The sequence below is a fragment of the Copadichromis virginalis genome, linkage group LG18 (genome assembly GCF_057382275.1).
Source record: "Copadichromis virginalis isolate Kocher_CV1m ecotype Utaka linkage group LG18, C_Virginalis_male_GT1.1, whole genome shotgun sequence".
In the NCBI taxonomy this organism is placed as follows: Eukaryota; Metazoa; Chordata; class Actinopteri; order Cichliformes; family Cichlidae; genus Copadichromis; species Copadichromis virginalis.
In genome coordinates this window covers 11942065-11952120 of record NC_140635.1, presented here as the reverse complement: position 1 = coordinate 11952120, position 10056 = coordinate 11942065, and the positions used below count along the sequence as shown (strand labels likewise).

At 44.4% G+C, this 10056-nt stretch overlaps 1 protein-coding gene across 2 annotated transcripts in view; it reads right to left on the bottom strand.

Moving 5' to 3' along the window:
- Positions 1-1650: 1650 nt before the first annotated feature.
- ankrd12 (ankyrin repeat domain 12) overlaps positions 1651-10056 on the bottom strand; it is a 41350-nt gene continuing 32944 nt past the window's right edge. For both annotated transcript variants that reach the window (XM_085439865.1, XM_085439866.1), the window contains 5 exons: positions 5536-9944; positions 4620-4718; positions 4290-4433; positions 4093-4188; positions 1651-2830 (listed from right to left, as the gene is read on the bottom strand). In XM_085439865.1, the coding sequence (XP_085295991.1) occupies positions 2645-2830; positions 4093-4188; positions 4290-4433; positions 4620-4718; positions 5536-9944 (4934 nt within the window). In that variant the 3' untranslated portion in view covers positions 1651-2644. The remainder of the gene's footprint in view (positions 2831-4092; positions 4189-4289; positions 4434-4619; positions 4719-5535; positions 9945-10056) is intronic.

Below are 10056 nucleotides of genomic sequence, written 5' to 3'. Positions count from 1 at the left end.
TACTGATTGACGGATACGTGTAACTTTACTGTTACAGTTGCAGATGATTTTAAACCCTTACCTATAACACAGCAAGATATTAATAGATTTGTATTTTAAAAGCTGCAAAAAAAAAAAACAAAAAACCAATTAACCAAGGCTTTAAAATTATTGATAAGGATTAAAACTATAATATTTGAATCCAAAATATTGCGGAGTAGACAATTTATATGTAGCATAGTGTTTACATATCCTAAACTGTGCTTCAAGCTTCAAGTTTGTCTTTCCAGCCGTATGTAAAATACTGTGGCATGAAACTGCATTTCTCAGGGCCAGAATATGTGAAAAAGTGGGGAACGCACAAGATGAAGACAGAGCAACACAAGGACAGGTTAAAAAATGTTTTAGGAAGGGTTGGTGCCACATCATTCCTCACTGTTATGTATAAATATACCTTAAAGACAGACTAAAGCAGTGGAAAAGCTCCACACTGATAAAACTTATGGTGTCGAAGGTAACAGTCCCGCAGTAAATCCTTCATTCATAAAATTGATGTGCAGGAATGATTGAGGTGACAAATAAAATCTGTTGAAGCCAAATAAAACCAAACTATTAAAACACATTATGTTCGTCAGTATTAATGGTCCATGTAGGACTAGTATTATCATGTTAATTATACTCCTTTAAATATCATCTTACTGGAATAATAATGCTGATGCAATCGTGTGCAAGCAGCTTGTTATGTTCCACCCAAGCTACTTGCTTCAGCAGAGCTTTACATTAAGGGACTCTCTTCACCTTCATCTGCTAAAGGAGGAAACTTAAACTCAGCTTTAAGCTGAACTTAAAAACATGCGTGTATGAGCAGGACTGCTCTAACATTTCAAACTGTTTTGAAGCCAGTCACATGACTTTCGGGTTTTAGATGACAAACCAACACCAAGAGGAGCGTCTTTAAATGCATAACATGTCAAAGCAGATGGGTTACTTCAGCAGAACACCACACCGGGTCCCACTCCAGTTAACTAAACTGAGGCCATTACACAGACTCACCAAGAGTGGGAAAATGTTGCCTGGTCTGATGAATTCATCTGCAACATTTACGCAAACATTGTTTTAATGCCAGAGCCGGAGTATCGTTGCAGATCATGTCACCCCTTTATCACCACAATGTACCCACCTTCTGATGGCTGCCTCAGCTGGATAACACAAGCCAAGCCAACTTTATGTATATAGTGGTTTAAAAACAGCAAGTGCTGAGCAACGTGCTTAACAATAAGAGCATGATTAAAATAATAAAAAATTTAAATAATAAATAATATAAAGAAAACTGCTCTTTTATCGAGGGGCTATTTTTTATTTTACTGCATCTGTTTTTCAACAGGAAAAATAATAAAGTCACAGCTGGAGGTGCAGCGCTGCTTACAGTGACATCTACTGGCTAAACATAGTACTACCACTAAATAGTGTTCAGCTGAGGTGGCTGTACTATGAAAATAGGTTTTTACCAAGAATCACACCAACAAAAAATTTAATTTCACAACAAATAAAATTTATTCAATTATATATTACAAATATCTACAAGTCATGTAACAAGTAAATATTAAAATAGACTTTTTTAGAACTATCGTTCAAAAGGCATTATGCTGAAAAAATAGGATTTGTTGTGATCTCACAATGAAACTGTAAAAGTATGATTTTTTTTTTTTGTTGTTTTTTGTTTCCTTGGAAGCCACAACAGACTTTAATGTGCACAAGACACAATGAACAACATGAGGAGTGAGGCCACAATAAGGACATAACACAATGGCGCAAAAAAGGGGAAAAAGAAAAACAAGAAAAAAAAAAAAGTCTGAACACTTCAGTAAACCTCACAATTAAGTCCACAGTACAGCTCTTTAGGGAAAAAGTACAAACAATGCAACGCATGCACAGCATTTAATTGCCAAAGTCAAAGAACACCAGCTGTGGCGTGGATGTCCAGATGAGGAAGGAAGAAACAGCAAAAACAAAACAGAAAAAAAAAAAAAAGAAGCAACTGAAGCCAACACATGCTTAAGATTTTAAGCCAACGACAACATCACAAACAAAGAGGACACTCAATATCAAAAAAAGGGGGGAAAAGGGGGGGGAAAAGAACTTTGGTCCATTAAAACATCAGACAGAACAAGTTTACAATCAAAATATCTATCATTTTGTTGTTGTTTTACAAGTTTAAAACAATAATTACATGGCTATTTACAAATGCACAATTTATGTATAAAATAAGTTAAAAAAAATTAAGAGCACAGTCTGTACACAATGTATGAACACTCAGTTTGAAAACAATTGAAATCTTTCACTTGTGTGACCCTGCTTGATGAGGTGTTGTTGTCCACACGGCGCCTCCTCTCGCTGCACCGCCTGGCCCTGCTTCTCGTCTCGGCTCCCCGGCTACGTCTGTTGCCTGGACGGTCTTCCTTCCCCGTCCTCGTGGGCGGGAGGCCTGTTTTGGACTCTAAGAGCTCTGGAATTAAAATGGTCTCTTTTTTTAAGTGCTCTTTCTTATCACTGCCTCATTATAAGTGCTTCACATCTTTTCCTTTCCTGTTCCCCGATTGTGCAGGCTGCCCGCTCGTGTCAGCAATTTAGCTTCCGCTGTGGCAAAGCGCGTCTGTCCTACAGCTCATATCGGGGTCAGGTCAAAGTCGTCGTTGACCTCCACGAGCGGGATGTAGAACTCGGGGATCTCAAAGATGCTGGTGGACTTGTAGGTGGCCGGGTCCAGCTCCTGCAGCTTGAGCTGCCACTCCAAGCGCTGCACTGCGTTCAGAGCTGCTGCCTCGTGCTGCTGCCTCATCAGAAGACACGTCTGTGGAGGGAAGAAAAAGAGGTCGTGACTTCATCCAACAGCTGTTCTCATTTAGACCAAGAGCGTCCGTCTCCAAGAAGGAACTGGTGGAGGAGAGGGTAGGAAGAAAAAACAAAGGCAACCAAGAAGTGAAACGTTTTTCTCCACCCTGCTGCTAAACCCAAAAACGCTCTCCGCCACGCTGAATTCAAAACAAAAAACTGGACTGTACCATCGATCGACACCAGAGAAACTTTCCCTGGGTGCTTCATCAGGTACACCTGTTCAACTACTTGTTAACCAATCACATGGCAGAAACTCAGTGCACTTATGTACGCGGACATGGTCAGATGCTGGAGTTCAAACTGAGCATCAGAATGGGGAAGAAGTGAGACGATTGACGTTATTGTGGCATGGTTGTTGATTCACAAGTATTTCAGAAACTGCCCATCTGCAGACATTTAACCACACAAACACCTTGAGGGTTGCTGATGTCAGAAGAGAATGGCCAGACCACGTCGAGCCGATAGGAAGGCAACAGTAACTCAAATGACCACGTATTTGTGCCATATTACAAACCTCAAAAATAAAATAAAATAAAATAAAAAATAAAATTAATTGACAATGAGTTCACTGTACTCTGATGACCTCCCCAGTCACCAGATCTCAATCCAGAAGAGCACCTTTGGGATATGGTGGACCGTGAGCATCATGGATGTTCAGCAACTGTGTCATGCTATCATGTCAACATGGGTTAAAATCTCAGCAATGTTTCAGGCACCTTATTAAATCTGTGCCATGAAAAATTAAAGCAGTTCTGGGGCTCCAATGCAGTGCTAGTTAGGTTTACCTAATAAAATGGTCAGGAAGTGTAGTTGGTGGTTCCTTTTAGCACATTTATTTTTCATTCCTTCCAGAGAATAGCCATATGCAATTAATTAACTTATAAACATCCCCCTTGCTTTAAACTTGGAAGTCGCTGCTCTCTGGCTACCCCTAACCCTTCTCTTAGTTTCCTGGCTGCCTCTTGGCTTCCTGAGCACGGACGCCAAGATGTCACAAGATAAATCTCAGATGCATGAAAGGCAGAGATCTGCATCTTAGATGTAAAAAGCAACAACTAGCAGGATACAATCACTGAAAGATTAAAAGCATTCACATATGAGACAATAAGACCATCTAAAACAAGCAAACAACTCTTTCTACATTTTTTGGAATAGCATAAAAATCTCCTGCAATGATATTTCTGACCATTTCCTTATAATTTCAGATTCATTGCTCACCTTTAGTTTGTCAAACTTGTCGTCGACATCTTGTAACCACGACATGAACTGCCTGGCGTTGAATCGGTCCCTTACTGATGTTTTGCCATCATCACTCTATGAGACAAACAAATGATAAACTCTCAAATTCTCCCCAAAATACACTAAAAACACTGGACTGTAAAACATAAACCCATGGATGTCCTTGTGTTAATTACCTGGACATCCTGCGGCATGTTGTACACTTCCGCATCCAATAAAACGGTGCAGGCACTGAAAGGCAGAGTCTGATTGGCTAGTGTTCTTGCTGCCCGGTAATGGACTCGTAAGACCTCCTGCTCGTTTGAAACAATCAGCTTTTCCTTAAAGAAGGAAAAAAGAAATCCAATCAGTGTCATAAATCCAACGTTTGTGTGTTAGCGTGAAACTCAAATCTTTTTAAGAAAGCACATGTAGCACAGCACCAAACACAGTCATGGTTAATATAACTGCAGGCATAACACAGACGACATTTAACAATGCGAAGCTCCAACAGCAGAACTACGTACCCTTTCAATGCTGTGCTGCAGTCGTAGTTTCATGCGGACCACCTCCTGCTGTTTGAACATCTCTTTGAGCTGCTCAGGTAATGACGGAGGAGGAGTTATCTGTCCAAACGAACCGTTTAAAAAAGGAGAAAGATTTTTACAAACTTGGTCAGGACTGCAGTTTGACATCTGAGAGATGAGAAAATATTATCATTTAAAGTTTAGTACTGGTGTGTAGCAGTGATGCAGTGCGTCTATGCAGAAAACTGAGCATCAGCTGTCCTGGTAAACATGGGGGATGAAATGCTTAAGGCTCTGAGCCTTAATAAATGAGCAGTTAACAGCAAGACATCAATAGCGTGCTCACAGTTTGGGTGAAAACATAAATGATTGTGTTGTGGACGGATGGATGGCTCGCCTTGGCATTAGCTCATCTGACTACTAGACTTCTTTTTGTCACTCTTCTGTTTCACTGATGAGATTTAATTCTCTTTTCAATATCTTTCCAACAAAGTCTCATCTCTTCAAAATGTATAACCTCCCCCTGTATAATCTATGACTGACCCCCCTGTCTTCAACACAGCTGCAGCGGTGCAACGTGCCGGATTAACACGACCGCCAAAAACGGGGATAGAGGATGTGACACAAATTTAATGTTAACGTTGACATGCAGTGAAAGGGAGAGCAAATGATTTTTCTTCCCAGAAATATATCAATTAGAGCCGCCTGATTAGTGTAAATTTATATTCAACTGCAGTTATGGATCATGTTATGAAGCCAACATAATGAGATCAAACCATCATTGTGCTCCGTTCTTTGCACTAAAGGTCAAATGGTCACTAGCTTCGTTTTGAATCATAAAAGAGTATGCACATCATCCCTGCTGCAGTTTTGTCTAAAAAATCAAATCAAATCAATAATAACAATGATGACTCACAGTTGGTATACAGAGTTTGCTGAGTGGGTTCCCGTCTAGGAGGTATGAGCCATTAAAGGTCACATATTCGTCATAATACTGCGGCGGCTGCGGGGCGACGCTGCACAGCACTTTACGCTTCTCCTCGATCTTCTTGCGGATGTGCAGGAACTCGTAGTATGGGTTAGCTCTGTCCGACTGGTAAGGTTCGATCTCCTCCAGCTTTACAGAGTCAACGATAGCCGCTAGCGACTGCTGTTCCCTCTCTTGTTGAGTGGTGGAGCACGGCTGGGAGAGCGACACCTTCGGCATCTTCCTCTTGCGTGGATGGGGCACGTGAATGTCCATTTCCTCGTCTGCTACGCGAATCTTGAGTTTCGCCCCTGAGGAGTCGGACTCCCGGTCTCCGGATTGCGGAGAGGAACTCCCTGAGGCGCTGCTGCTGACGTCTGTTGGATCCGCTGACTGGACGGCGCTTTGGCTCTGCTCTTCTAGAGCTGAGGACGACTCTGGTTTCTCCTCGGCAGGCGTGACCTCCATGGGCTCCGAGGAGGCCTCTGCTTTGGATTCAGGTGAGCAGTCTGTACTCAGGCTGCCTTCAACGGATGAACTCTCAGTTGCAGCAGAGACAGCAGCACCACCACCGCTGTTGTGCGAGCTTTGTGGTACATCTGCTGTCCCTTCAGTCTTGTGTTCAGGGCTCGAACAGGACACGCTTTCCTTTTCCGTAAGAGCATCGAGACATGGGCCTGAGATGTCGCTGGAAGGCTGTGATTTCTTGCAGTCTTGGCCACTTGCATCTGCATCCTCTTGAGAAGGCCTGCACTCATCGGATCTGCTGAAACCCGTTGAGGATTCTCTGGCAGCAGAGGTGGGAATGTGCGAGCTGGTGGACGGTATGGGACTCCCCGCCGCTTCTGTTGTCAAGTTTTCTGCATCCGTTTCCATATTTTCTGGTTCTGTTCCGTGAGCGGTCTCCACGAGTGTGTCTTTTTGGTCAGAAACCTCCGTGGTAACTAACTCGGCCTGCTGCTGATTCTCAATACCAGAAGACGGGAGTGGTTCTCTATGCTGGAAGAGCTTTGTGTTTGTGAGTGCTGACAGCTCAGCAGCTTGAGAAGCTGTAGGTACTGACGGCTGATCAGATTCTTTAGTAACACATTCTGCCTGTGAAGTCTCCATCTGACACTGGATGTCTTGGACAGCAGGAGGCTCAGATAGAGGAAGAGGTTTCGGCTCCTCCGACCCACTTTGAGAACTACTGCACTGTGAGCTGCTGGACTGTGGAAGAGTCACGCTTTTACTGGGAAGATCTTTATTTAACAGTTGCGTTGTCGAGCATCCAGCAGTGCTTCCTTCCCTCTCTGTGACTGAATCGGTAACTGAATTTGAATTTTGTTGTGTACTCAGGCTCTCTGCGGTTTCTGAGGCCTCCTTCATTCTCGGCTCCTCTCCTGGGATCGCAGTCAGGTTGGATTTTGGCAGATTTTCAACAGCTTTGCCTTCAGTTGATGAGTTGGCATCCTCATCCAGAATAGCCCTGAGGTAAGGAGATTCATGCCTGCCGGACATCACTCGATTACCTTGTGAAACATCTGGAAGACTGTTGCAGTCTTTATCGTGAACAGACGGCGACCTTGTAGCTTGAATGACGAGGGAAGACTGGAGAAATGCAGGCTGGGAGTCTGAGGCTTCCATGTTTACATCAGAATCGTATTCGGCATTTCTGGGAGTTAATGTCGTTGCCTGGCATGAATCCTCCGAGCTGGCAACAGAGACTAAAGAAACAGACCTGGAAATGATGCCACAACGGTCATTCTCAGGACGGGGTGATCTCGTCAGACAGTTTTCCACGGCTGATATGACCTTTGCGCTGATAGAGGGCAGACTCTTCCCATCAAGTGACACCGTTCTGGGGCTAGTGCCGTCCTTCAGGGATTTATCTCTGCTGTGGACATCAGATGTATCAGAGCTTTTTGAGCGTGTTAGCTCCTTACTCAAACATGGTTCTGTTTTTGTTCTGTCTTTAGGCTTGGACTTCCCCGGATCTGCCACAGGCCGCTGTTTAAGCCTTTCCCGCTCTTTCTGTTTGAGTTTTTCTAGGTGCTTCCGATGCCACAGCTCAATCTCTTGGTCCTTCATGCTGAGCATGCGCTCAAAGCTGGTCTGCATCAGGTCATCGTTCACAAGTCTCTTTTCTTTTGGTTTGGCGTCTCGTATTGCTGGCGGGGCTTTCAATTTGGCCTTGTCTGCCTCCGTCTCACTGGATTTGGCCTTGCTGATTTTGGCCTGCTGAGAGCGGTCTTTGTGTCGCTCTTTATCCTTGTGTCTATCCGAGTCTTTGTCACGGTCTCGCCTATCGCGATCCTTCTCCGGCGTTCTCACTGCTTCCTCCTTTGATTTTGTAGATAAGGACTTGCCGCTCTCAGAGAGATGGCTTTTCTTCTCCTCTAAAAGTAATTTCAGATTGGAGGTCGAGGACAGCGTTCCATCTTTTATTTTATCTCTTCTTTTCCTGTCAAAGTCCTTTTCTTTGGCGCGATCAGATTTACTGTGATCCGTGGTCTTCTCCAGAGGTTTTCCTTTCCTATCAGAGCTTGTGCGATCCTTTTCTCTGTGATCCCCGGCATTATAGTCTCTGTCCTGCCTCTCCTTATCAGACCGTTTGTCGAACTTATCTTTACTTTTCCTGCTGTCTTCATGCTTTTTTGTTGTGGTTAAAGATTTCAGCTTCTCGTTTTCTTTGTAGCTTTTCTCTCCAGGCGAAACGGAAGAGATGGATCCCGCTCGCTCCTTTTCCTTCCAACGATCCACTGAGTTCTGTGGTTCGGTTTTGTCAGAGTGCTCTGTTTTGACCTTTTTTTCCTTGTCAAGATGCCTTTTCTCCATTTTGTCTGAGTCCTTTTCCTTTCCTGGGAGCCTCTTGTCAGTTTTCTCGCGTGAGCCTTTTTCTGCAGGCTCCAGCTGTTCTTGATCAGCTGTGATCCCACTTATGGGTTTCTCCTCTGTCTCTTCTTTCATGCTGTTGATCTGCAGCGACTCCTCAGGAATCCGCCCTGAGCCGTGGCAGTCCACCTTTTCGTCATGCTCGCTGAGCTTTGAATCCTTCACCTTCTCTTCTCTTCCTGCCGCCTCCTTCCGCTCTTTTTTCACGCTCTTGTCTTTTTCTCGCTCCTCTCTTGGCCTCTTTTCCTTGCTGCCGGAGTGCTTCTCCTTTGGGTTTCGCTCATCTTTCACAGGAGAGGAATCAGCAGTCTTCTGAAGCGAGCTGCTGTCTTCACTTTCCTTTTTTACTGGCAGAGGTTCATCTGTCTCATCACTTTTGAAAAAATTTTCTTTCCAGAACTCTCTGTCAAATTCCAAATTCCTGTGGCTGTCTTTCCTGGCCTCCTTTTGCCTTTGGCGGCTCCGCTCTGCCTCATATTCCCTGCGGTGTTTGTCTTTCTCCTTGTGTTTAAATTTATGCTTCTTCACGACTTTTCCATCTAAATCAGTCTTCCGTAAGGCACCCTCGCTGTCTATGCTGTTTCCTATGCTGCCGTCTTTGTAGGGGCTCGAGTGGCCGTCGTCGCCGTCCACACTGGAGTCTTTCTGTTGATGTTTGCTCTTTTCCTTGTGCTTACACCCCTTCGTGCTGGAGCCTTCAGTGCAGTAGTCTGCGTCTGTGTAGTGGTTGTATTTGACACCGTCCACTGGACACGAGCTGTCAGTGATGGAAACGCACATCTTCGCATTTTCCTGTTTGAGTGGTGTCTGTTTATCTGTCAGGCTGTGGTTCAGTTTAGGAGATTTGATGGCTGACAAGTGGAAGAGGTGGACGGATGAGTCATCTTTGGGACTGAAAGACATCTTGAAAGAGTCTTCCTCCCGGCCCTTCTCTGTGCTTTCAGACACTGTTGCCAGAGAGAGGACTAGCGTTTTACTGTTTTCTTTCCCATCTTCTTGGTTTTCCTTGTTTTTATTCTGGCTCTTGCTCTTCCTCTTAACTTTACCTTTGTCCTTTTGCTCAGTATTGTCCTTTTTCGACCTCGTGTCCGGCTTGACGTTCTCCGAGCTATGAGAGCAGGTGGGGGAGCTTCTCTTCTCTGAGAGGCTCTCCGTTTCGTCGCTGGACGTATCCGAGCTGCAGTGGACACGAGACGTCTTCTGCTTCTTGGACTTTGATGAGGAATCCCCCTTGTTGCTTTGCTTTACTGCAACGTGATTCCTGTCTTTGTCCTCCTTCTCCGGCTGTCGTAGCTCCCTCCTGAGGATGTGTCTGTCATTCAGGGCTTTACCGAGATTGTCCTCCTCTTCCTCGTCCTTAAATTCGTACTCATCCATCCCTGGCATGGAAGACGATGCTTTCGTGGCAGAGTCCTTTTCAGTATCAGAGTCTTCCATGTTGTCATCGACACTGGATGGATTGACAGATGGCGGGTCTTCAGATTCTGTGGAGTACAGTAGACTTAAGCTTCATTTACAGTGGACACATTACTGGATGTCGATGACAGGGGAGTAAAAAAACAAAACAAAACATAAATATTACACAGGAGGGACAAT